Source organism: Cervus elaphus, chromosome 1, assembly GCF_910594005.1.
Source record: "Cervus elaphus chromosome 1, mCerEla1.1, whole genome shotgun sequence".
Classification (NCBI taxonomy): domain Eukaryota; kingdom Metazoa; phylum Chordata; class Mammalia; order Artiodactyla; family Cervidae; genus Cervus; species Cervus elaphus.
In genome coordinates, this window is record NC_057815.1 from 21,675,606 (window position 1) to 21,702,867 (window position 27,262).

Below are 27,262 nucleotides of genomic sequence, written 5' to 3' on the forward strand. Positions count from 1 at the left end.
TGTCATAAACACTAGCATAAAGTCAATCACAGGGACAATAAATGATCATCAAGGAAAATCAACTATACTTTAATACAATTATTTTAAAAATAGAGCATTAAAGAAACTTTCAATCCAGACCAGAGGAAAAGGAGGTGATGGTGCATGGACAGAGTAGTTTTCTAGAGAAGACCGTGTTTTATAGTATAAACTACCTTTTAATAAACTTTGATGAGTCCCTAATGTCTTGAAACGATAAAATTAAGAGCAATTATATTATCTAGATCAGTGCTGTACAATGAAATGTAATTTGATCTACATGAGTAATTTAAAATCTTCTCATAACCATATTAAGAAAAAAACAAGTGAAATTAATTTTAATGATATATGTAACCAAATATATCTAGAATATTATTTCAACATGTAATCAACATAAATTACTGAATATTTTATAGTTTTCTGTACTAGGTCTTCAAAATTTACTGTCTTAATACTTACCACTTATTTGAATTCATTAAGCCACATTTTAAGGGCTCAATGGACTGACTAGCCAACACAGAACTAATTTGAATTACTAGTTCCCAATATTTTCAAGTATAAAGACCTCTCAAAATATTTTGAGGATATCCACTTTATAGCTTGACACTTTTATTATCCCTTCCCTTGTGGCTCAGTTGGTAAAGAATCCGCCTGCAATGCAGGAGACCCTGGTTCAATTCCTGGGTCGAGAAGATCCGCTGGAGAAGGGAAAGGCTGCCAACTCCAGTATTCTGGCCTGGAGAATCCCATGGACTGTATAGTCGCTGGGGTTGCAAAGAGTCAGACATGACTGAGCAACTTTCACTTTCTTTTCTTTCTTTGGCCTGACAAAACATAGATCACTATTTTCAGGCATCACCTAAGTTCTATCATATCCACCTCTATTACTATAAGATCAATAAAGCTGACACATGAGCATTTTTGAGAGGTTCCTTACAGAGATGATCAAATATTCTGGTGCCACAATGATTATTAAAGAACTCCTAGAGAGAACAAGGGGAGAAGGCAATAACACCCCACTCCAGTCCTCTTGCCTGGAAAATCCCATGGACAGAGGAGCCTGGTAGGCTGCAGTCCATGGGATCACAAAGAGTTGGACACGACTGAGTGACTTCACTTTCACTTTTCACTTTCCTGCATTGGAGAAGGAAATGGCAACCCACTCCAGTGTTCTTGCCTGGAGAATCCCAGGGACGGGAGAGCCTGGTGGGCTGACATCTATGGGGTCGCACAGAGTCGGACACGACTGACAGTGACTTAACAGCAGCAGCAGAGAGAACAAGATGGTGGAGGAGTAGGTGGATGTGGCGCACCTCTCTCTCCACAGATACATCAGGAGTACACCTTCAGACACAGCAGCTCATGCGGAACACCAGCTGAGAGTGGACCGGTGGAAAAGAATATATAGAACCATGCAAAACTCAGTAGGATGAAGGAACTAGTGGGAAAAAAAGGAGTGTTAGTAGGACTGGACCTGCCCTCCACAGTGGGAGAACTAAAGCAGGGGTCCAATCCCCACCTTGGGGCAATTGTCTGAGTCAGAGGAGAAACATTTAAGGCTGAGAATGAGAAAGCAGATCTGTGGCAGCCTAAATGGAATGAGAATCACAGTCCTTGCCACAGCCGTACATACCCCAGACAGGGACGCAGGTCCCCTGGAAGGCGCAGCAGCTGGGAGCTGGAGCTTAGGGGTTGTGGAGCAACCCCAGGGCGAGGGCTGCTGTTGACTGTGGAGAGACGGATCCAGGGGATATGAGGGAAGAGATTGTGGTGGGAAATGCCTGTGGAGGAAAGCCAGGCAGCCATGGAAGCAAGATGATACTGCTGAATCACACGTAGGTGAAGCCATCGCCATAGCCTCTCTCTCCCCACACCCCTGCATTGGCAGCTGAATAATTGAGAATCTGGCCCATCAAGTGCCTGACGCCCTAAACTACAGAGGAGGACCCCACCCAGGGTGCCCATTTAAGTGTCTGACGTGCCGATCTACAGCATAGGACCCCAGCCAGGGGGGCCCCTCTCTGTGCCTGATGCCTTGAACAACAGAGAAGGACCCCAGGCAAGGGAGCCCTCTGAGTACCTGAACAGGCAGAGCTACAGAGAAAGACTGGCCAAAGAGGCCTTCTGATCACCAGCTACAAGAGCCTCAAAAAAAGATTCTTATAGGGCCATAACTCCTGCAGCAGAGGCAGGCCGTGTCCCTGCACATTTGGTGCTGGCAGGATCCTCGCGACCCAGGCAGCTGTGCCACCTTCATGCTCAACCCTCACTGGGGAAGAGCTGCCACAGACAAAAAAAAAGTCTTGTGTCTAAGCACGGAGGGTTGCTTCAGTTGTGTCCAACTCTTTGCAACCCTGTGGACTGTGGCCTGCCAGGCTTTTCTGTCAGGAGGTTCTCCAGGTACTGGAGTGTATTGGCCAACACTGGTTGCCATACCCTTCTAGAGAACTATATTTCCTGCTGCCCTCATTGCAACTCCCCTGAGTACCTGGTGCTGCCAGAATCCCTGTGAGCCAAGCAGCTGCACCACCTCTTATGAACAACTATATGGCAATAAAATGGATAACCTAGAAAACATGGACAGATTCTTAGCACTGAAATTGAGGCTGTGATCAAAGATCTCCCAAAAAATAAAAGCCCAGGACCAGATGGCTTCACAGGAGAATTCTATCAAACATTTGGAGAAGAGCTAATGCCTATCCTTCTAAAACTCTCAAAAAATTGCAGAGGAAGGAACACTTCCAAACTCATTCTATGAGACCACCATCACCCTGATACCAAAGCCAGACAAAGACAACACAAAAAAAGAAAACTACAGACCAGTATCACTGATGAAAACAGATGCAAAAATCCTCAACAAAATTTTACCAAACAGAATTCAACAACACATTAAAAAGCTCATACACCACGATCAAGTTGGGATGCATTCCAGGGATGCAAGGATTCGTCAATATATGCAAATCAACCAATGTGATACACCATATTAACAAACTGAAAGATAAAAACCATATGATAATCTCAATAGATGCAGAAAAAGCCTTTGACAAAATTCAGCACCCATTTATGACTGCAACTCTTCAAAAAATGGGCATAGAAGGAACCTACCTCAACATTGTAAAGGCCATATGTCATAAGCCTACAGCAAACATTATTCTCAATAGTGAAAAACTGAAAGCATTCCCCCTAAAATCAGGAACAAGACAAGGGTGTTCACTTTCATCACTATTATTCAACATAGTTCTGGAAGTCCTAGCTACAGCAATAAGAGAAGAAAAAGAAATAAGAGGAATCCAGATCAGAAAAGAAGAAGTAAAGCTCTCATTGTTTGCAGATGACATGTACTGTACATAGAAAACCCTAAAGATACTATCAGAAAATTACTAGAGCTAGTCAGTGAATTTAGCAAAGTCGCAGGATACAAAATCAGTACACAGAAATCACTTGCATTTCTATATACTGCTGCTGCTGCTGCATCACTTCAGTCGTGGCTAACTCTGTGTGACCCCATAGGCGGCAGCCCACCAGGCTCCCCCATCCCTGGGATTCTCCAGGCAAGAACACTGGAGTGGGTTGCCATTTCCTTCTCCATTCATATATATACTAACTATATATACATATATACTAACAATGAAAAATCAGAAAGAGAAATTAAGGAATCAATCCCATTCACCATTGCAACAAAAACAATTAAATATCTAGGGTTAAACTTACCTAAGGAGACAGAAGAACTATACAAAGAAAATTATAAGACACTGATGAAAGAAATCAGAGATGACATTAACAGATAAAGAGATATTCTATGTTCCTAGGTAGGAAGAATCAATATTGTGAAAATGACTATACTACCAAACACAATCTACAGATTCAATGTAATCCCTATCAAATTAACAATGGCATTTTTCAGAACTAGAACAAAAATTTTCACATTTCATATGGAAACACAAAAGACCCTGAATAGCCAAAGCAATCTTGAGAAAGAAGAATGGAGCTGGAGGAATCAAACTTCCTGACTTCAGCTTATCCTACAAAGCTACAGTCATCAAGACACTATGGTACTGGCACAGAAACAGAAATATAGACCAATGGAACAAGATAGAAAGCCCAGAAATAAACCCATGCACCTATGGGTACCTTATTTTTGACAAAGGAGGCAAGAATATACAATGGGGCAAAAGACAGCCTCCTCAATAAATGGTGCTGGGAAAACTGGACTGCTCCATGTAAAAGAATGAAATTAGAACACTTCCTAACACCATACACAAAGATAAACTCAAAATGGATTAAAGACCTAAATATAAGACCAGAAGCTATAAAACTCTCAGAGGAAAACATAGGCAGAACACTCAATGAGAAAAATCAAAGCAAGATCCTCTATGACCCACCTCCTAGAGTAATGGAAATAAAAACAAAAGTAAACAAGTGGGACCTGATTAAACTTAAAAACTTTTGCACAGCAAAGGAAACTATAAACTATAGAAAAGACAACCCTCAGAATGGGAGATAATAAAAGCAAAGGAAACAACTGATGAAGGATTAGTTTCTAAAGTATACAAGCAACTCATACAACTCAATACCAGAAAAACAAACAACCCAATCAAAAAGTGGAAAAAAGACCTAAACAGACATTTCTCCAAAGACATACAGATGGCTAACAAACACATGAAAAGATGCTCAACATCGCTCATTATTAGAGAAATGTAAATCAAAACTACAGTGAGATATCACCTCACACCGGTCAGAATGGCCATCACCAAAAAGTCTACAAACAATAAATGCTGGGGAGGGTGTGGAGAAAAGGGAACCCTCTTGCACTGCTGGTGGGAATACAAATTGATACAGCCACTATGGAAAATGGCATGGAGATTCCTTAAAAAAACTAGGAATAAAGCCACCATATGACCCAGCAATCCCACTCCTGGGCATATACGCTGAGGAAACCCAAATTGGAAAAGACACATGTATCCCATTGTTCATTGCTGCACTATTTACAATAGCTAGAACATGGAAGCAACGTAGATGTCCATCAACAGATGAATGGATAAAGTTGTGGTACATATACACAATGGACTATTACTCAGCCATAAAAAGGAACACATTTAAGTCAGTTCTGATGAGGTGGATGAACCTAGAGCCTATTATACAGAGTGAAGTAAGTCAGAAAAAGAAAGATAAATATCGTATACCAATGCATATACATGGAATCTAGAAAAATGGTACTGAATAATTTATTTACAGGGCAGCAGTGGAGAAACAGACATAGAGAATAGACTTATGGACATGGGGAGAGTGGAGAGGGTGAGATGTATGGGGAGAGTAACATGGAAACTTATATTACCATATGTAAAATATATAGCCCACAGGAATTTGCTGTCTGGCTCAGGAAACTAAAACAGGGGCTCTGTATCAACCTAGAGGGGGGGATAGGGAGGGAGACGGGAGGGAGGTTCACAAGGGAGGGGGTATATGTATACCTGTGGCTGATTCATGTTGAGGTTTCACAGAAAACAACAAAATTCTGTAAAGCAATTACCCTTCAATTAAAAAATAAAAAAAAAGAAAAAAGAACTCCTAAGGTCTCTTCCAATTGATAGTAGTATGAGTTCTCCTTCCAACTCTTTCACTTACCAGCTATGAGACCTTGGGCAATATACTAAACCTCTCTAAACCTGTTCTTTCATCTTTAAAAAACAAGAACAGAAAAAAAAAAAACAAAGCAAAACAAGAACAGTATCTACTTAGTATTTGTTGAGCACTCCAGGCATCTTACAGCATCAGCTCTTTAAATCCTCACTGCAATCCCATGAGAAACATCTCATGGGAGATGAGATGTTAATCTCATCACGGGACATGAGATGATACTATAGCAACAAGTATATTATCCCCATTCCACACAGATGCACTCAGAGGCACAGAGGTGTTAACCAATTTGTCCAAGATTACTCAGCTATAATTTGAACCCCAAACTTGCACTGTAAGTCCCTGTGTTATATACTGTCTTTTTTAGGTTACAGTGATTCTCTAATGAGATAATGTCTACAGACACTTACTACATGCAAGTTCAATACATGTCAATTATTGTTATTATTAAGATTCTAATGCCCATATTTGTAGCTTTTTAAAATGCTCTTTCCAAACTTGAAATCATCTAGAAAATAATTGCCTTGTTTCATCATTCAGAAAATAATTGCTAGTCCCATTTCCTACATAAAATCTTTTTTTAACTGAGTTGATTGCTCTTCTCTAAAACTTCCCTTTGATATCTAAAGGACTGACTGCAGAATTTGGCCCATGATTCTACACCAATGATTACGCCTTAGTACTTTATCAACAGTGATAATTATGGAGGAAGAAATTCCTTCTCATATCCCAACCCTGCTCATAGAAAGTCATTCATTCACTCATTCAGTAAGGGCCTATTCTATGTCAGGCTCTGAGTTAGGTGCTAGACATGTACGGCAAACAAAACACATGGTTCCTTTTCTCATGGAAATTTTTACAATAAACATGACAACACAAATAAATGTATAAACACAAATTGTGATAAATTTCATAAAAAAATAAAAGAGGCCTTTGGAAAGACAGTTTAAGTTCAGTTCAGTCGCTCAGTCGTGAAGACAGTTTAAGGGATATAATCTAGCTGTAAGAAGTAAGAGAAGGCCTCTCTGAAGAACTAACATCTAAGCTAAGACTTGAAGAATGAGTGAAATTTTTCAGGGAAAGAGTGAATGAAAGAACAGTCCAGTCAAAGACCCTGAAGCAAAAGACCTGCCATGTTTAGAAACTGAAGAAAACCAAAGTAGCTGAGCTATAGTGAGCAAGAAAAAAGTGGCAGAAAATAAGGTTGTAAACTGTACAGGGCCAGGTGAGAATCTGATGAAGAGCAGGTATATTGCACAACTTGGAAAAAAAAACCTACTACTGTATTTGCACAGTACATACCCAGGAAATTGGACCTTGCCCATCTCTTCTTGACTAGAAGGGTGGGGATTGGCATAGTTTTAAAAAGAATGAGTAATCCTGACCTACTAATACTATTTCAAGGGTACTAGTGTTGCTTCTTGGAGAAGGCAATGGTACCCCACTCCAGTACTCTTGCCTAGGAAAATCCCATGGATGGAGGAGCCTGGTAGGCTGCGGTCCATGGGGTCACTAAGAGTCAGACACGACTGAGTGACTTCACTTTCACTTTTCACTTTCATGCATTGGAGAAGGAAATGGCAACCCACTCCAGTGTTCTTGTCTGGAAAATCCCAGGGGCGGGGGAGCCTGGTGGGCTGACATCTATGGGGTCGCACAGAGTCGGACATGACTGAAGTGACTTAGCAGCAGCAGCAGCAGCAGTGTTGCTTCTAAAACAGTGAATCCTTTAAAGAACCTTTCATTTTGCCTAGAACTTACACAGCAAACATTCACACTGTCTACTATCATGTGCAAGCCATCAAAACAAGGTAAAGATGGTTGAATAACATTGCCTGTGATCACAAAGGCATTTACAGGCTAATAGTATCAAGTAATACAAGAAAATGAATAAAAAGAATGGATGGAAGTTTAATGAGCATAATCTAAATAAGAAATTAAGCCCACTGCAAATTCTGAATTGTAACCCTTAGTGTATAATGTATATTGAGGTTTAAATTATCTACTCAGTTATGGGAATTGGAAGGCTAGGTTGGGTGAGGGATGAAGCTGGAGGGAATCAGATGAATGACTGAATGTCAAGCATCTAAAAACATGCCTGATACCTGACATGGCAACAGCAAGTGAAACTACATTATTATCCACAGTGACTTTCAAAAAAACTTTTTTCAATTTAACTAACAGGGTAATAACAAAACATCTGAATAAACAATTTGGTTATGTTAGCTATACATATACTACTAAAATGAGAAATGAACAAGACTTTCACAGTGGATATGGAAAAGTTCAAATATTAAGTGCAGCATGCAGTAAGAACTAGATATAAACATAGCTGCTGTCAGAAGTGTATATACTATCTAAATGTTTATCTCAAAAGGCTGAGTTGGACCATAAGGAAGGCTGAGGGCTGAAGAGTTGATGGTGGTCCTTTTGAACTGTGGTCCTGGAGTAGACTCTTGAGTCCCTTGGACTGCAAGATCAAACCAGTCAATCCTAAAGGACATCAACCCTGAATATTCACTGGAAGGACTGATGCTGAAGCTGAAGCTCCAATACTTTGGCCACCTGATGCAAAGACCTGATTCATCGGAAAAGACCCTGATGTGAAAAAGTGAGGGCAGGAGAAGGGGGCAACGGAGGATGAGATGGTTGAATGGCATCACTAACTCAGTAGACATGAGTTTGAGCAAGCTGCAGAAGACAGTGAAGGACAGGTAAGCCTGCGGTGCTGCAGTCCACGGGGTCGCTAAGAGTTGGACACGACTGAGCAACTGAACACCACCACAAATCATTTAAGCAATAATCCAACTGATTCAGCCTCGCACCCCTGCAGGACACTGTGGTTAGCATGAGGCTAGCCAACTTAATATTCAAACAAAGATGCAAAATCAGCGGCATCATAAGCAGCCTCCCAGCAACAGCCTGAAGAGACGGAATCTCCCCTCTTACTTGGTTCCTAAGCTTTCTCTCTATGGAACTCTAGCAGCCATTTAGAACTAGTTTAGATGACTGGCTTTTTCGCTTGTCTCTCCAAGACTATTCTGAATTACAGAGTCACTTCTGGTTTTAAAGCCCTAAAAACTCTACAGGAAACAAAGGCTAGAGAATTATGAACTGGACACACAGAGTACCAAGACGTAATGTAAAGGAGGAAATCTTTCTGCACTGGCAGAGCAGAACAAATTGACTTACAAGCTGTTCATTCCAAACACTGCTACCAGTGTACTTCTCAAATCCCAGAATTAATATCAAAGTGGTGAGAATAAAACTAGGGGTCTTTCCCAATAGGCAGGACAGGCATGAGACTTCCTGAATAAACCAACAGACAAATGAATAAACAAACTTAATGGGAGGATATCTGATTTTGACTCAGACATCCTGTAAAATCCTATGGATTAAAGCCAGCTGTGGCTGACCGCTGTGTTCTACAAGTACAAATGAAGAAGCACCTTACAGAGAGGGATCTAAAGCAGAGCTCAACATTCAAAAGGTCTTAGGGAGGTAGGGAAGGAGCGTGGGAGTCAGCACACTATCTGATATCACAGAAATGAAGGTATCAAGAACAACAGTAATTTTGATTGCTTTATTAAAATGTTCCTCATAGAATTCTTTACAAAAACATTATGTCCTAAAAAGTCATTCAACAAATATCAAGACCTTCTATGTATAGGACATTGATGGAAAAAGCAAGAGAATGTGTTCCTGATTCTTAATACAACTAAAAAATATGCAAAATTCGGAAAGGTCTGTTCAAAAGCTTAAATTTTACATCACTTACAATTTCAATAATGCTGAAATTTTAATTTAGAATTGTGCTTATAGTGCTATCCCTGTATTTTGTTCATAAGAACAAAAGCCCATCATTCCCTGCTATATAAAATATGCATGTTCATATTTTAGATATATTTATATAAATATATTTATATAAAACAAAATCTTCTGAGTTACAGATAAATAAAAAATCTTAAAGAAACCAAAATAGTATCAAAGTTAAAATTATAATATATTTCATCCATTAATTCTAGTATAAGTTTAGACAGAGTTTTAGATCTTCTTCATGAAAGAAATGTACGAACTGTACCCTTGATTGTACCTCTACAAATAGGGCATTTTCTTAGAGAAGGGGCACAGTCTTTGCAAACTACTAGATGACCGCAAGGAATAAACACTATGGACACTTCTTTGTCCATACACACTTTACATGTTCTTTCTTCTTGTAGTCTCCTCAATTGTTCTTCCACTGGTAAATCTAAGAAGACAGAAAAAATGTTATTAAAAGGCAATTTGCTGCTTCTCCTCCAATGAAAAGCCAAGAAAATAAAAAATAATGTTTTCTTCTGGTTTAAATTATTAATATTTTACCTGAAACATTTTCTGTAGGAATGTATTTTATGTCTTGTTGCACTAAGGAAGCAAAAGCAAAAACATTACAATTACAAATAAGGTTAACAATATTCAGTGACAGAATATATATTTTTAAACTAACAGTTTGGACTCTGGCCAAACACTATAAATAATTTTCATAATGTCAAGGCAATGAAAGCCTTTTTGTACAATTACTAGTTTACAAATTAAGTTATTTTCAGTAATCACAAATTATTAATATGAGCATATTTTCAATTGACCTATAAAGTTTCAAAAGTAATTTTTCAGCACTCACCAAATAAACGCTTGTATAACATGGGATCAATTTCTTGTAAAGAGTTTTTGAATATGGTGGCTGCAACATTTCCTTTCACTAAAATAGTATCAATCAGTTCTCTTGCTTGTGAAGACGTTTGTGTTTTCTGTTTAATAACATCATGTTCTTGTTCACTAATCACTCTGGCAGTTAGGAGATTATCCAGAATTGGAAACACACAAGTCAAATGTTGAAAAAGTGCCATTCTATTCTTCCGGATTAATGACAGGTCATCTTTATAGAAAAGAACACAAACATAATCACATTCAAATTCTGCCCACAAACCTCCTTCCACATATACACATATAACTGAATGAAAACAACCATAATTCAGTATCAGTTAGCACTGAAGTTGATTGCTAGCTTGGCAGTACCAAAGTAGAAAATAACTCTACTTATAATAAGAACTAATGCTGAGCACTGTGGTAGGCACTTCATATGTATTAACTCATTTCATCTTTACACAGCCCAGCTCAGTCAATAAAGAATCCTCTTGCAATGCAGGAGACCCTGGTTTGATTTCTGGGTTGGGAAGATCTGCTGGAGAAGGGATAGGCTATCCACTCCAGTATTCTTGGGCTTCCCTTGTGGCTCAGCTAGTAAAGAATCCACTTGCAATGTGGGAGACCTGGATTCGATCCCTGGGTTGGGAAGATCTTTTGGAGAAGGGAAAGGCTACCTACTCCAGTATTCTAGCCTGGAGAATTCCATGAACTGTATAGTTCATGGAGTCACAAAGAGTCGGACAGGACTGAATGACTTTCACTAGCATCCTTATTTAGTAGATGAGAAAACAGATGCACAATGAAGTAAGTAAATTGCTAAAGTACATAAAACTAGCAAAAGTCAAACCAAGGCAATTTGGTGTCATAATCTCTGCTCTCAACAATTCTGCAATACTGCTAATCCTTTAACCAAATAAACCTTAAAGCCAAATGAAATTGAAATTTCAATCCAATCTAGTCCAAGTGGGGAAAGGCAAAATCAAGAGAATTAAAATGACAGGTTTTTTCTTAAATTATCAGTTACCAATAAAACTTCTTTAAAATTCCATTTAATTATTAATTATTTCCCCAAATTATACATGATATCACCATTAGCTCAATATTTTATAACAATGGGGAAATGGTACTAACATTTTGAAAAACAAATCCTACTTGTCACACCTTCCTGTGCTAAAGGATCACTTTATTCTCCTTAAAAATCTAGATTTTGTATCTACTAGTAAAATATTTTATATTTGAAACTCTGCAATTGTATTGTCTTTTTGGAATATGACTTATGAATCTAGGTTTGTTAATTAACCATCATATAGTTCTACCATGATCCATTAAGCTTTACTACAAAATAAAAAGAGAAGTTGAGTTGTCTAAAGAAGGATTATTTGAGGGGAGATGATTGATAGACTTTAGAAACTCTGACTCTATCAAATAGGACATGTAAATAAAACCATTTAACAAGGAACACTGTTTAACTAGTGCCTAGTCAGATGGTCCAGGCTGAAGATACACATTTAGAAGAGGATTGAAGCTCTGAAAATAAATGAGAAAATGAACAAAACAGTGTCTGGTAAAATGTCAATGTTCCACACATACCTGCTGAATAAATGAATGACCAGGGCTCAGAAATTTAAAGAGCAGTAGAAACAAAGAAGTTTGAAGTAGATTACAGCAGAGGGATGGGAGAATCAGAATTTACCATATTGTTAAGTAATCTATGATTAAGAAGTAGTGATATATTAGAAAATTAAAATATAATTTTATATTGAAGTATATTCATTTTAAAGTTTTTTATTTTTCTAATTACATTTTATTTAAACTAATAAGTTCTCTGAAATTCTTAAGATTTCCAAAATTAGACTGCTACTGACTGAGGGAAATAGTCTCACTTCAAAGTCATAGGCTATATTATGGCTTATAAGAAAGTAAAGACTTGAATATACCTTTGAAACATACTATTCTTTTATTCTGGAAAAAAATATCCTAAGTTGCCTCTTTAATTGCACATTTGTAAAGAAATCACTCACCTACCATTCTGGGAAACTAGAAATTAATTAGTAACAGAAACATAAGAATTCTCATTGTCATTCAAAATTTCTTGGGCACAGACTGCAGACACTGTGTTAGGTACTGTAGCCACAGCAGCGAGCTGAGAAGTTACTAGATCTTTTTGACAAAGCAAGTTATCTTATACCATTGACTTGGAGTCATCTGGAAACTGTTATTTTTTTTTTTGAAGAAAAATAAGTATTTTATAGCTGGATGGCTTTAGACTTCATAGGGTTTTTAAACAGTTGTGGAGATGAGGGTTCTCTTCTTTAAGCAGTTGCTCACTGACAACCAGTGTTAAGAATGTGACAACTACAGGAAGGACATGCAGCCTTATCTTCCCTTTAAAATGAAAAAGAGAACTCGGTAAGGCTGGGCAAAGATAAATTTGGACTATACTACTGCTATACTGGTGACATGTACAACTGAATAAGTAAGTCACACTTTGTTAAATAGAGGATGCTGTATCACTACGATTTGGTGTCTATCTGGGTTGGCCAGGGGTAGATTTATCCAGGAATGGAGGGGACAATCTCACAGTCAACCATCCTGGGAAGAAAGAGGTCTCAGATGGCCATGGACAAGGGCAGGGGTGCAAACCTTTCTCATTCCGGGCTTTGTGGATATTTGAGGGCCTCCTGAGAAATCCGTATGCAGGTCAAGAAGCAACAGTTAGAACTGGACATGGAACAGCAGATTGGTTCCAAATTGGGAAAGGAGTACATCAAGGCTGAATATTGTCACCCTGCTTATTTAACTTATATGCAGAGTACATCATGAGAAATGCTCGACTGGATGAAGCACAAGCTGGAATCAAGATTGCCGGCAGAAATATCAATAACCTCAGATATGCAGATGACACCACCCTTATGGCAGAGAGTGAAGAACTAAAGAGCCTCTTGATGAACGTGAAAGAGAGTGAAAAAGTTGGCTTAAAGCTTAACATTCAGAAAACTAAGATCATGGCATCTGGTCCCATCACTTCACGGCAAACAGATGGGCAAACAATGGAAACAGTGACAGGCTTTCTTTTGGGAGGCTCCAAAATCACTGCAGATGGTGACTGCAGCCATGAAATTAAAAGACGCTTGCACCTTGGAAGGTAAGTTATGACCAACCTAGACAGCATATTAAAAAGCAGAGACAGTACTTTGCCAACAAAGGTCCGTCTAGTCAAAGCTATGGTTTTTCCAGTAGTCATGTATGGATGTGAGAGTTGAACTATAAAGAAAGCTGAGCACCAAAGAATTGATATTTTTGAATGGTGGTGTTGGAGAAGACTCTTCAGAGTCCCTTGGACTGCAAGGAGATTCAACTAGTCCATCCTAAAGGAAATCAGTCCTGAACATTTATTGGAAGGACTGATGTTGAAGCTGAAACTCCAACACTTTGGCCACCTGATGCGAAGAACTGACTCATTTGCAAAGACCCTGATGCTGAGAAAGATTGAAGGCAGGAGGAGAAGGGGATGACAGAGGATGAGATGGTTGGATGGCATCACCGACTCAATAGAATTGAGTTTGAGCAAGCTCTGGGAGTTGGTGATGGACAGGGAGGCCTGGTGTGCTATAGTCCATGGGGTCACAAAGAGTCGGACATGACTGAACGACTGAACTGAACTGAGCCTTGCTTGAGACTTTCCTAGTCATTTGTGTCAACTGGCCAGAGCTACAAAGAGATGAATCAGGAGCTAGGCAGAGAGATTCATGAGGATGGGGATAAGGAGCACCAAGAGAGCACACATACAGTTATAGCTGTCAATTGCCATGTGCGATATAATGTCCTTCTGTGATTCCTAAATCTCCAGTAAGAGCTTGTTAAGAGTTGTAGTCTGTTTTCGGCTGTGTTGAAAGGACTCCTGGATCTAGTCCATGCTTCAGAAAGAGTGGCAAAGGAGAGATCAACATTTCTCCTTGTCCAGGCCAAAGTGATGATGGAAGCAGAGCAACCAGATGAGAATGAAGATGATGAGAAGAGAGGGTTTTCTGTAGAGCAACAGAGCAGAGGTAACAAGGAGAACACATGGCTAGCAGGTAAGGTCATAGGCAACTTGTCTTGAGAGAATGTGAAACAGTATCCCGGCACTAAGACACTCCAAAGGGGAACTCAGATCTTGTGTGGGCAAATAGGAAACTTAATGATAATTTGTACATCACTTTTTAGTCAGAGGTTGAGACACACTGTTATGCTACTATTAACAGTTGTCCCTGATCCCACCCCAATTTACAGCAACGAGGAGTGAGCAACTAGTCTGGGATCAAAACTGTGCCATGGCTTCCCTGGTGGGCCAGCGGTTAAGAATCCGCCTTGTGGTGCCGGGGACGCTGGTCCAAGCCCTGGTCTGGGAAGACGGCCCACGCCAAGGAGCAACTAAGCCTGCACACCACAACTACTACGCATGCACTCTGAAGCTCGAGAGCTGCAACTGCTGAAGCTCGAGTGCCACAGAGTCCATGCTCCACAGGAGGAGAAGACACTGCAACGAGAAGCCGGGCACCACAACTAGAAGCCCAAGGAAGACCCAGTGCAGCCAAACATTTTTAAAAAAACAAAACTTTTTTTTTTAATGTGCCATGAATAGTTATATACACAATCAATTATTCAGAGTAAAAACAGAAATTAAGCAAAGGCAGGAAAATTTGCTTTCACTCAATATATACAATTTCAATTTACTAATAAGCAATCAAATATATTTTAATGTGAAGAAAGTTTGCAAAATTCAAACGTAGAAGACTGAACTTAAAATCCAATTGGATTAATGAGTATATTGTCAATAACATATACAAAAAAAAAATACAAAAAAAAATAACATACAGTGGCATCCTTATGGAAATAGAGACTATAAATAAATATGTGTACCTGATTCTTTTTCCTCAGTTGCTCTTTCTTTCTCCTCTTCCCTTATTTCATCTTCTGCATTAAGTAAATCTAATACAAGATCACTGATGGTTTTATAATTCTCTCCAGTTATTAGGATTTTACTCTGAACTGTCTGCTTTACCAGCCTTCTACTAAAGCCCATTTCCAAAGCAGCTTTAACCACAGGTGTATTCATCATGACTGAATCTTCTGAATGGTTTTCTCCAGGTCCAAAATGAATAACTGTATGAAATAAGGAATTTAACACATTATGGGAGAGTTTGTATATATTCTTAATTGCAACTTGTTACAATATCAAAAACATAAGGCCCAGGAAATATGCAGGTACTATTTTTGTACTACCTTTCGTAAATTTAAAATAATGATATACATGTTCAGTCACTAAAATAGGAATATGGAACACTGTATTCAGATACAAAATATGCATTATCTGGCATAACTATAAGTGGGAGAAAGAAATAGAATGTTGGTGCTGGTGGATCATCCCAACCAGTATTGAGATTCTTTTTTCCCCAAGTTGAATGAACAAATGAGCTTTCTAAATTAAAAATGTTTTATATAATTTTGAAATAGGCCAATTGTCATCACTCATCCCTATTACTGCAGTGGCCTTCTACAATACTGTTCCTATCTAATTTATTCTCAATATTGTAATCAGAATGACTTTTTAAAACCACAAATCTGAATTTCTATAAATTCCATCCACAATTCCTTTGCTTTTAAGGTAACATTCAATTGTGCCTTATAAGATCTTACACAGTATGGACCCTAATCCCTTCAGCCTCATCACTTGCCACTTACTCATTTGCCTTCTAGCCCAGAAGTCACAAACTGACAGCTGCTGGGTCAAATTCTGCCTATTGTGCTGACCACTGTTAAGCCAGCCTGTCTCATTCATTTATCTGTTCACAAATCCTACTTCTATCCATACAAAAGTTTGTTCAGTTCTTCTAATGTGCCTGTTCTCCTTTGTCACTTAAGTCTTTCACGTGCTGTTCTCTCTGCCGAGAATATTCTTTTCCTCCCTTTGTTACTTTGTTAACTTTCATTCTTCAGTAGCTTCTGTTCTAAGACAAATACTTCTTCTGGAAAGGCTTTTCTGATCTTCCAAGTCTGGGCTAATTGTCCCACATGTGCTCTCAGAGCCCACTTTATTTTCTGCACCATTATCCTATCCATGTATTTTCCTGTATCCCTCAGACTAGTAGCTCAAGAGAAAAGGTGTTACATTTATTCTGTTCTTTATTCGTTTCTCAGAACAGCAGAAGCACAACAAATATTTATTGAATTGAATTTAACACTAGATAATGGAGAAGGGCTTATTCAAATATTGGCTCTATCATCTTTTAGGTTGAGGTGATGGACAGGTCACTTAACCTCTCTGAGCTTCCAAGTCCTTATTGAAAAATTGGGAATATTATTTTCTACTCTCTCCATTTCATAGAAATAATATGTATGCAATCTAATGTCATAGTGCACCTGTTCCAACACTGGTCTGAAAACTGGATGTATGTAGTTTGTTAAAACAGTCAGGCCCCACTTTTAGACACTATGATTCGATTCAGTAGGGTTAAAGTGAGACTAGAAATCTATATTTTTTTGGAGTTCCTCAGGCAATTATGATATGCACTAAGGTTTAAAAAATATTATGTGTATTTGAAAATTCATTGTAAATTATAAATCATAACATAAATGTATATTATGTAATTATCAGCTTTCAATCTTAACAGTATCAAATGGTTCTAGTATTTAAATGTAGCAATTATTATTAGTATACATACTTGGTGACTCTGTATTTTCATCTTCTGGATTGTCTGAAGTAGACAACAGCTACAAAAAAAGGTACATAAATTAAAATGTAAATTTTATCTTGTTCATTGCAATAAAAATTAATCAAGAGACTTATTCAATTTATTGCAAACCAACTTGTTTATTGGCAACATGGTTTTTTATGTCAAAAGCAGAATCTTATTTACATTCAACAGCAATTCTGTAGGCCATAAACTAGTAAGACTTTCTTCATGTGTGTATGTATTAACAAATAAAACTCATTTTCAATAAGGCACAAAAAGGATTATACCTTTTCAGTGATCTACCAGACAATCATTGTTAACCTATTATCCCAAAGATCTTCCATTTTCTGGGTGTTTCCTTGGGATAAGCTGGATCTAATATTAGTTCCATTGACCATGGCTAGGAAGTGTTTGACTCTCAAGCTATTCTATAAGTTCTTATTTGCTTTTCTGGGAAGATTAGAAAGAGCAATACAATTATCTTCCTCAAACCCTTTTTAAGAAAAATTTATATAATATACAAATATATAGAGAGAGAGTATATAAATATATATATATAAATATATAACTCATCATCATGTTGATATAGAGTGTAACTTAAATGCTACTACCTATTCAATTTTTTCCTCAAGTAATTTAATTTATTAAAACTTTATTAGAGTAATATTCAGAAACATAAATATTATTTTTCAGAAGGTTTCTAATTTTGGATCTGCTGTTATCCAAAGAGTAGCATTCTCTACTATTTATTGACTATGCCAAAGCCTTTGACTATGTGGACATAATAAACTGGAAAATTCTGCAAGAGATGAGAATACCAGAGCACCTGACCTGCCTCTTGAGAAACCTGTATGCAGGTCAGGAAGCAACAGTTAGAACTGGACATGGAACAACAGATTGGTTCCAAATTGGGAAAGGAGTACGTCAAGGCTGAATATTGTCACCCTGCTTATTTAACTTATATGCAGAGTACATCATGAGAAATGCTCGACTGGATGAAGCACAAGCTGGAATCAAGATTGCCGGGAGAAGTATCAACAACCTCAGATATGCAGATGACACCACCCTTATGGCAGAAAGTGAAGAACTAAAGAGCCTCTTGATGAAAGTGAAAGAGGAGAGTGAAAAAGTTGGCTTAAAACTCAACATTCAGAAAACTAAGATCATGGCATCTGGTCCCATCACTTCATGGCAAACAGATGGGGAAACAGTGACAGGCTTTCTTTTGGGGGGCTCCAAAATCACTGCAGATGGTGACTGCAGCCATGAAATTAAAAGACGCTTACTCCTTGGAAGCAAAGTTATGACCAATCCAGACAGCATATTAAAAAGCAGAGACATTATTTTGTCAACAAAGGTCCGTCTAGTCAAGGTTATGGTTTTTCCAGTAGTCATGTATGGATGTGAGAGCTGGACTATAAAGAAAGCTGAGTGCCAAAGAATTGATGCTTTTGAACTGTGGTGTTGGAGAAGACTCTTGCGATTCCCCTATACTGCAAGGAGATACAACCAGTCCATCCTAAAGGAGATCAATCCTGGGTGTTCACTGGAAGGACTGATGTTGAAGCTGAAACCCCAATACTTTGGCCACCTGATGTGAAGAGCTGACTCATTGGAAAAGACCCTGATGTTGGGAAACACTGAGGGCACGAGGAGAAGGGGACAACAGAGGATGAGATGGTTGGATGGCATCACCAACTCAATGGACATGAGTTTGGGTAGGCTCCGGCAGTTGGTGATGGACAGGGAGGCCTGGCGTGCTGCGGTTCATGGGGTCACAAATATTCGGACACGACTGAGCGACTGAACTGAACTGAAGTGAGCACTCTCTAAGATCATGCTGGGTGTTGAAAAAAGAAAGTGTACTTTTAAAGTGATTCTTATCTTTTCACTAAAATCTACTCTCTGTAATTATCAGAAAGCAATTTATCAGAAAGTCAATTTAACAAATGATTTTAAAAAACTGTCCCTTACCTGTTCAAGTAGATGAGGGTAACTGGCTTGAACTTGACTGATGAACTCTTGTCCTTTAATTTGTATTAAGTACTCACACCTAAAATGTAAACAAAATTAAATCTGGTTATTTCAATTTAAACAAATTTAAATCTGGTTATTTTAATCTGGCCATTTGTAGCCTGGTAAATATTTCAAATGAACATAAGCACAATTATAACCACTTGACTATTCATTTAGCATATAGGAAGTGGTAAGAGATAATGCAGTCAAAAGCAAAATATCAGCAAGAGGAGGGCTGTAACTGGTAATCAGCCAAGGCTGAGGCAGGTAGAGGTCCTGAGGCTCTCAAGTCTACTGAGAGAAGCAAGGCTGTCTCCATTCTGAGTTCCCAGCTGCTCTTTTCAACTTCCAAGATTTCTAAAAACACTCTGAACACTAATAACAAGGAGACAAGGTAGAAAGTTCCCTAATAAATGATACTGTATGTATGTATGTACGTTTAAAAGCTGAAAATATACAAAGAGAAAGAATGAGGAAGATGAACAACATTTTCTAGTACGTCAGACATTCACAAGTTTGGAAGTTCCTAGATAATATATATCCATTATTGAATTTAAGTACAAAATGAATTCATGACTCAATCAAAGCAAAATTATCAGTTCTTTATATATTCACAAAATTACAATAGAAAGCTAGCAGCACTTTTTAAAAACGTCTATGTTTTTTAAAGGTATTCCTTTTAATCTTCATAATTTTTGAAATCTGAAATATTTGGGGAGTGCAAAGTTGTTACAAGGGAAGACTAGTATTAAAAACTTATATAATGTAAACATTTAGTAATCAACATTAATAAATATTAGAAGACCATTAAAAATATAATTAAAGGCTACCTGATTTCAATTTAAAAAGGAGTGAAAACAAGCATGGAATAATCAAAAGACATGACAGCAAAATGCTATGCAGTGACCAAAACAGATGAAATGGATCTATAATTACCCTGATGACTCTGTTTCATTTTGCAATCAGCCTGGTACTTCTGATCTCCTTCATCCATCTCTCTTTTTTTGTTTATCCAAAGCACTTATTATATTCCAACATGCTATATAATTTATTTATGAAGCTTGTATTAATTGTTTGATTTCTCCTGCTATAAGTTTAGCATATGAGACCAGGAGTTTTGATTTTGTTCAACCGACTATATTAAATATCTACAACAGTGCCTGGTAATAGGTAATTAATATTATTGAGTGTTCAAGTGCAAATACGTTTAAGATATAACATTGACTGAAAAGTTTCAAAATAGTACATGTATCTAATTTATATAAAATTTTATACATTTGAGATGTCTCTGGAGGGATGTTCATGAAAATAGTAACTGTGGTCATCTTTAGGTGGTGAGATTTCTCAACATTTAAATTTTTTCTCTCTGTACTTTCCTATAGTATGTGACTTGGGTTTATAATGAGCATGTTATTTTAATATATGCATATATATATATTAATTACACACACAAAGAAATCCTGAACTGTTTATCTTAAATTTCCACCAAAACTTTTTAAGCAGTTATTTTTCTAAGTAAGCTTCCCTAGATTTATTCACAAATGTATTTTTTAAACAAAGACAGACTAAAGTAACAGTTGATTAAGTTACACACATAAAACTCATCTTACACACATGTGCATAGAAAATCTCAAAACAATTACCGTGGAAACCACTTGGCATGTTCCACCCATGGATCATCTCCAGATTCCCAACACCTCAGTCCACCATCACAGCAAAAGCATTTCACATCATCACTGTGACCTAAAATTAATTTTGGACCAAAACTTATGAATCCATATAATTTTACCACTAAAATGTATAAGATAAACATGTTGAATATTTTTTTAATTATCAGGTTAAGCTTCTTACCCACATAATAAAAACCTGCACTTGCAAGCTGCTCAGGATGAACTGGAACACTAGAGGGCCAGCTGCAGAACGTTTTAATGCGGGCTGCATATGTCTGCATGCTCAGATTAGAAGCAGTGTACCTTGAAGTGCCTTGGAGCTGGTTTCCTAAAAATGGACAGCTGGGGAAATGTCTCAGGTGTTCTGACATAGCATCATCCTTTGGTTCCCAATTGCTCAATGTTCCACCACAGGCAAAGCAAGCCACTCTGTCTCCAGGTCCTATGTAGTAAAAGCCTGCTTTTGCCAGGTCTGTTGGTGACAGAAAAGTCAACGGCCACATCTGGAAGGTAAGTAATCTGGCTTTTTCAGTATTCATTGCACAAGGGTAGGAACTTATCCTCAAGGCAGAAAAATCTTGATTTGGTCCAGAGTTTAAAAGATTTGATGGAAAGCTTGAATAAGAGCCACTGAAGTAGCCACTGTTTTCCAAACTGGGAAGTAGTGAATGTGTGGAATTTGTTAACGAAGAAGGAAAAGTAGGCTGAGAAGAGGCTCCTGAAACGTTAACTGAATTTAGATTCTGAACAAAGCTACAGCTAGGATACAACTTTTTATGCTTTTCAATAGGATTGTCTCCTTGTTTCCAGTTATCCAGCATCAGTCCACAACAGAAGCATTTGACTTTGTCATTCACACCAGTGTAATAAAAACCAGCACGAGCAAGACTCCTTTCTGAGACAGGAACACCGGCGGGGAAAGTTGAATATGTTGACATTCGGTAGAGCTCACATGAAAAGTCATACTTCAGTTCAAACATGTTGGCACTCTTCATCAAATTTGATAAGAATACGCTATTTTCTACTATGTTCATAATGAAATGGATGGGGAGGAAAAGGGACTAGTCTTTCTCTGGGGAGGTAGTTTTGTGCATGGCTTTTGATTTTATTCATTTTAGTACTAGGCTGAACACTTAGAACAGGAAATCTTTCATTCTTTTTTCTTCTATGTATTTAGGATTACAGCATGGCAAGATTCTAAATCCTATACTGATACATTTTAAGGGACAGTTATGTACAACTTGCACCTCTGCATACTCTTGATATATACAACGTAAACATGATGCTACACAGTACCTTGTGATGAAAATTAAAACCTTCATAAAAATGTAGAATGCGTTATGTCATCAAAATGCCATTTTGTGTCCGGTGTCTCCACAGGTAGGTCACCCTCTCCACTAGTATGCTTCAGTGACATTCAGTCAGCCTGAAGATAAAATGTCTCACATAGTTTGTTTTGGCAGAAAGCTATGCTGCTTAAGTGTCCCATATACACAAAAATATTCAAACTATACTTATTCTGCTTTTTTTAAATTGTGAAATTTTGGAGCCAGGGAAAAGAAAGTGTAAAATAAAACCTACCTCAAAAGAAGAAAAGAATGGATTATTATATTTCACTGATTCTAAGGCACATGTTTCAATATCTCTGTTATGGAGAGGTATCTTACAATCAATGGCATATCACATTTTAATTAACAGGATTTTTATTTCTAGAAGGTACATAAAATAATGGCATGCTTTACAAACAATGATATCTTAGATTCAGTGAAATGCAGTATATCCTAAATCTTACTCAAATTAATTTTTCTTCCTACAACCATTTTAATAGGGAGAACAAAACAATCCAAAATTTTCTTCCAGATGAAGAACCAAAGTAGTATCAGAATTGGCTCACAGATCTTAAGACCTGGTTTCAAGATTTAGTAAATAATTACTTCCATAGATAGGTACCTGACTGCTGAGTCATAGTGATGCCTCTAGATCTTAGCAAATTAAACATTCCACTTCAAATAAACTATCAGAGATGAGTATATTTGCTCATTTGATCTTTTAGGCTCAGCTCCATGCTGTTGAGAGCCAACATCAAATCTCCTGATAATGAATTTATTTTTAAAAACAGTCAAAAGTCAGAGTGCTGAGTCTCCAAGCTAAGATGGATAATAAACTAAAAAAAAAAAAAAAAAAACCAGATGAATTAAAAAAATTTGGCTTTGGTCAGAAACTATTTCACAGATAGCATACCTTGAACCAGAATTTATCTTGACAAAACATAATAAATTTACTTTGTCACAATCCACTTCTTCTGAACAGCAGAGACCTCAAAATTCAGAATTTCTCAATTAAAACTAGCTACCAGTAGGCAGGTCTACATCAATAGTATCAGTAATGACCAATAAACAAGCCATCATGGTTCTTCCACAAGTGATTTGCAAGCATGTTTCCTGGGTCTTACATATATTGAGGCTTTTTACTGCAGATTTCAACGCTTTCCTTCCAGGTGGCATCAGAAACATCTCAATACCAGTGATTATTTCCCTCAAAGGTGAATTATTCTGTTTAACTTCAGTATTCCTTTCATTAGTCAATAATTTTACACATTGTTATAAAATGTATAATATTATTTGTGTTATTTTGAAATATAAAACTCTTGGTGTTATTACTACTATCTCTGTGTGTGTTTCTTTCTGAATTCAGTTTGTTCACGTACCAAAAAGTAATCATCCACCCATCACTCTCGTTCTAATTATTCTCAGAGATAACAACCCATTTGAACAAACTAAATTTTTTACTTTCAAAATATCGATAGGCTTAGAAATGGTTAATTTCTTTACCAATCATCACGTTTATCTTTCACACTTACTCTTATTTTGTTGTACCGATCAAAAAGTTTTGGTTTTGAGATTTCTTTGTCACTGCAGAAATCTTTTAACATGCCAAAGGTTTTATATGCATATTTCTCTAACTTAGCAGAAGGCTGAATATTAACTCTTTGTTCTAGATAACTGTCATTCATTTTTAAATCTTTACCAAACACAGGTACAATTTTTTTCTATTCTACACAGCAGCCAGTAGGAAACTGCCTGGCCAACTTTGAAAAAAAGTACTTCAACAATATGTCTCGGCCACAATCATTTCTCTATATCCACAAGTCAAATTCAGAATCAAATCTATTATTACTGTGTAATTATACCTTTTATAACTAGATCATATTTTTTAAATTAACATTCTTTGGATACCAAAAACTCCAGTTATCTACTTTGTTTATTCATGCACAAAACTACCTCCCTCAGATCAGACTAAGTCCCTTTTACGAGTTTTAGGCCTCCATTTTCAGATGTTTTGATTTATAGAAAAAACTGGAAAAAAATCTAGAAGTAGAACAGTTCCTCTCTTTTGTAAAACCTGTTTAGAAAAAAAAAAAGACAGTTTTAAAAGTCAAATAATTCATAGATGTTACACCATTATCACTTTGTAAACATTTTTTCCAAAACAAAGCACTAGTATTTACTGAATGTCTACCATATACAAGTTGGTGTACTAGCCACTATAGAGGCCAAAAATTCCCAGATGAAAACCAGAGGCCTCAGATTGGTGGCCAGCAGAGGTATTATGTTTGGCTTGCACAGAATTAGACTCCAGCATTTCACTAATTTTTTAAACTTTTTACTTTGAAATTGATTTATATAGAGAGAAAACTTGTAAACATAAGAGTTTTCACATATCCTGCACTCAACTTCCTCCAAATTAGCATCTTATATAACCATAGTGTAACTACAGAAACCAGGAAATTAACACTGAAACAGTGCTATTAATTAATCTGTATGCCTCATTTGAATTCCACCAGCCTTCCAAGTAAGACTTTTCCTGGGAAAATATCACTGTATTTTTCAATGTTTTAGTTAATTACCAACACCTTTTGTAAGTAAGAAATTTCCAGACTTCCCCAGTGGTCAAGACTCCACACTTCCACTAAATGGGCAAGGGTTCAGTCCCCGGACAGGGAATTAAGATCCTGCATGTTACGTGGAAGAGTCAAAAAGAAGTAAGAGATTCCATGACATTCTAGATCCCAATGCTCTCATAAAAACATCAAAAGATCTCACTATGCTAGGCATACATTCCCGGATGGCAACAATAAGCTAGTGCTAAGCAGTGGCTGCACCCTTTTGGGAGGGTACATGCTCTCCCATTTGGCACTCTGATACAGAGATTCTTTTCCTTTATAGTTTATTACAAATAATGAGTATAGTTTCCTGTGCTATACAGGAGGTCCTTGTTGATTTTATAGAGAGAGACTAGTGTATATATGTCAATCCTATCTTCCTAATTTATCCCTCCCCCTTCTTCCTTTTTGGTAGCAGTAAGTTTGTTTTCTATGCCTGGGGAAAACCACTCTCAATATGAGTAACACCAATGGCTTCTTTCCCAAAACCAGTGGAATTTTTCACACCTGCCACTGGGGCCCACTTCCTCTAACAAATGTTCTAGTTCCTTGGCTTCTCTCTTGGAATTCCTCTTTCCTTTCTAGTGGTTACTTCTCAGATTGGCTCAACCCCAATCACACCTCTTCTCACTCTTCACTTCTAGTGGGCAACCTCCCTGATGCCAGGGATACTGGATATCTCTTCCTCTTGGACACTTAGCACATCCAAGTCTCTGATACTGGAGGTTAAGTGTGCCTTTTGTCTCTAGCTCAGTCCGTAAAGAATCAGCTTGCAATGCAGGAGACCCGGGTTCCATTCCTGGGTCGCGAAGATCCCCTGGAGAAAGAAATGACAACCCACTCCAGTAGTCTTGCCTGGAGAATCCCATGGACAGAAGACCCTGGCAGGTTACAGTCCATGGGGTCGCAAGAGTTGGACACAACTAAATACCTAAATCATCACCCCCTAGTCTGCGGTCTCCTTCACAGCAGAACTGTGCTGCAGCTCTGTATCAATCCTCCTAGCCCCACATCCATCCAGTCTGGCATACAATGAAGACAGAGTTTCTGTGGAGAAGTCAATGTCAGCAAACTTGACCGAGCCCCTCAAGGACCGCAGCACCCTCATCTGCATGGTATTAAGGACATCAATTTTACATTAATGACTACAAAGTCTGCTAGATGATGGTTTAGTACAGGCTTTGGAGTCAGATATCTTCGGTTTCCAATACTCATCAGTCTCCCCATACCAGAGGTGTGACCTTGGGCAAGTAAATCTCCCTGAGCCCAGAGTTTTCTCATTGTCAGTGGAGATAAATATGGCAACTGCTTCGCAGGACTGTGAAAAACCTGAAGGACACATGTCAAGTCTTTTGAGAGAGTTTTTGAGTACACTAGGTCTTAGAAACATCTAATGTTAGCAAAAAATAATGACAGAGTTAATAATACTGTTAGTTTAGCATCAGGTAAATATCTCCAGCACTTTAATAATTAGATTAAGAGCACTACAGGCTTTCCAGGCCGATTACCAGGAAAACACCAAAAATCAGCTCTTTCCTGCCACGACTTGGGAACACTCCTCCGTCTGGCACCGACTGAGGACAGTGACACCTCTTGGGCTTAGTCGCTCAGTCCAGTCGGCTCTGTGCGACCCCATGGCTGTGGCTCGCCAGGCTCCTCTGTCCAGGGGATTCTCCAGGCGAGAACTCGGGAGTGGGTCGCCATGCCCTCCTGCAGTGGTACCTTCCGGCCATCCATTAAAACAACTGTCAAACACCCCCCACTTCCACTGACTCACGGCAAAAGGAAAACAGGAACTGCACACCTGGCAGAAGGCGGAAGGAAAGCGAGTGTCGGCGAAGCAGGGCCAAAGCCGGCGGCCCCCAGAGCTGGAGGGCAAGTCTGGGCTGCGGCGGCGGCGGGGACCGGCCTGAGGAGACCCGCCTGAGGAGCGCGGCCGTGCCAGTCAGGGCCGCCCGGGCTCGCACTCTAATCCCGCGCCGGCTCGCGAGACCCCGGAAGAGCCGCAGACGCGGCCCCCTCCCGCGCGGCGTCCCTGGGGGTCGCGCGCACGCGCGCGCGCACGCTCACTCACCGCAGTCCTGTTCGCCGGCTTGCCGCCCCGCGCCGGTGCGCGCCAGAGGGGATGTGCCGGCCGAGACCTGGCGGGCGCCACCCGTCGCCCCCGCCGTTCGGGGCGGGCCGGAGGCTCCCGCGGCCTTTTAACCGTCTTCCCCGCCCCCACCCCGCCCCGCCCCTTCCCCGCTCCCCGCGTCCCGCACTCCTCCCAGCGGTTTGCTTGTGAGCTGGTGCTTTCCTCTGAAGTCTTAGGGGAACTCCAGCGGTAATAACCACACACACTTCCCCTTAATCAGTGGCCTGGCAGACCCACTCGGGGATTTCCATGACCCAGAAAGCGTGACTGTTTCTTAACCGGGACGGATCGACGTGGCATTTACTGAAAGACCTTTGCTTCATTGTTCGTGGGCCAGAGGAAATCTTGATAATCTGTGAGGGGGCAAGATGATCATTGGTCAGCCTGACTGGAAAAGGTGCATCTCCCCAAGTAATAAAACATTAAACTTTGTGCAAGCTTT

The 27,262-nt window shown here is 38.8% G+C and overlaps 1 protein-coding gene across 3 annotated transcripts; it reads right to left on the reverse strand.

The window, feature by feature from the left end:
• Positions 1 to 9,224: 9,224 nt before the first annotated feature.
• On the reverse strand, positions 9,225 to 26,909 carry BIRC3 (baculoviral IAP repeat containing 3). Of its 3 annotated transcripts, none has more exons than XM_043894247.1 (9): positions 26,761 to 26,909; positions 20,925 to 24,145; positions 20,717 to 20,816; positions 19,032 to 19,110; positions 17,046 to 17,094; positions 15,244 to 15,486; positions 10,316 to 10,570; positions 10,018 to 10,059; positions 9,225 to 9,904 (listed from the first exon to the last, which is right to left on the reverse strand). In XM_043894247.1, the coding sequence occupies exons 2-9, from the start codon at positions 21,775 to 21,777 to the stop codon at positions 9,711 to 9,713; spliced, it is 1,815 nt and encodes a 604-aa protein (XP_043750182.1). In that variant the 5' UTR covers positions 21,778 to 24,145; positions 26,761 to 26,909; the 3' UTR covers positions 9,225 to 9,710. The 3 variants fall into 3 exon arrangements, with proteins under 3 accessions (XP_043750182.1, XP_043750263.1, XP_043750339.1); XM_043894328.1 differs by lacking the exon at positions 26,761 to 26,909 and adding an exon at positions 26,491 to 26,724; XM_043894404.1 differs by lacking the exon at positions 26,761 to 26,909 and adding an exon at positions 26,464 to 26,724.
• Between the last annotated feature and the right edge of the window lie 353 nt (positions 26,910 to 27,262).

Bases quoted from the DNA above. Each gene is read 5' to 3' on its own strand.
- BIRC3 (XM_043894247.1), bottom strand. From the start codon at position 21,777: ATGAACATAGTAGAAAATAGCGTATTCTTATCAAATTTGATGAAGAGT. The intron at 17,095-19,031 runs GTAAGGGACAGT...CTTTTTTTGTAG, and splicing joins ACCCTCATCTACTTGAACAG to CTGTTGTCTACTTCAGACAA. The intron at 15,487-17,045 runs GTATGTATACTA...TATTTCATACAG, and splicing joins TGAAAATACAGAGTCACCAA to TTATTCATTTTGGACCTGGA.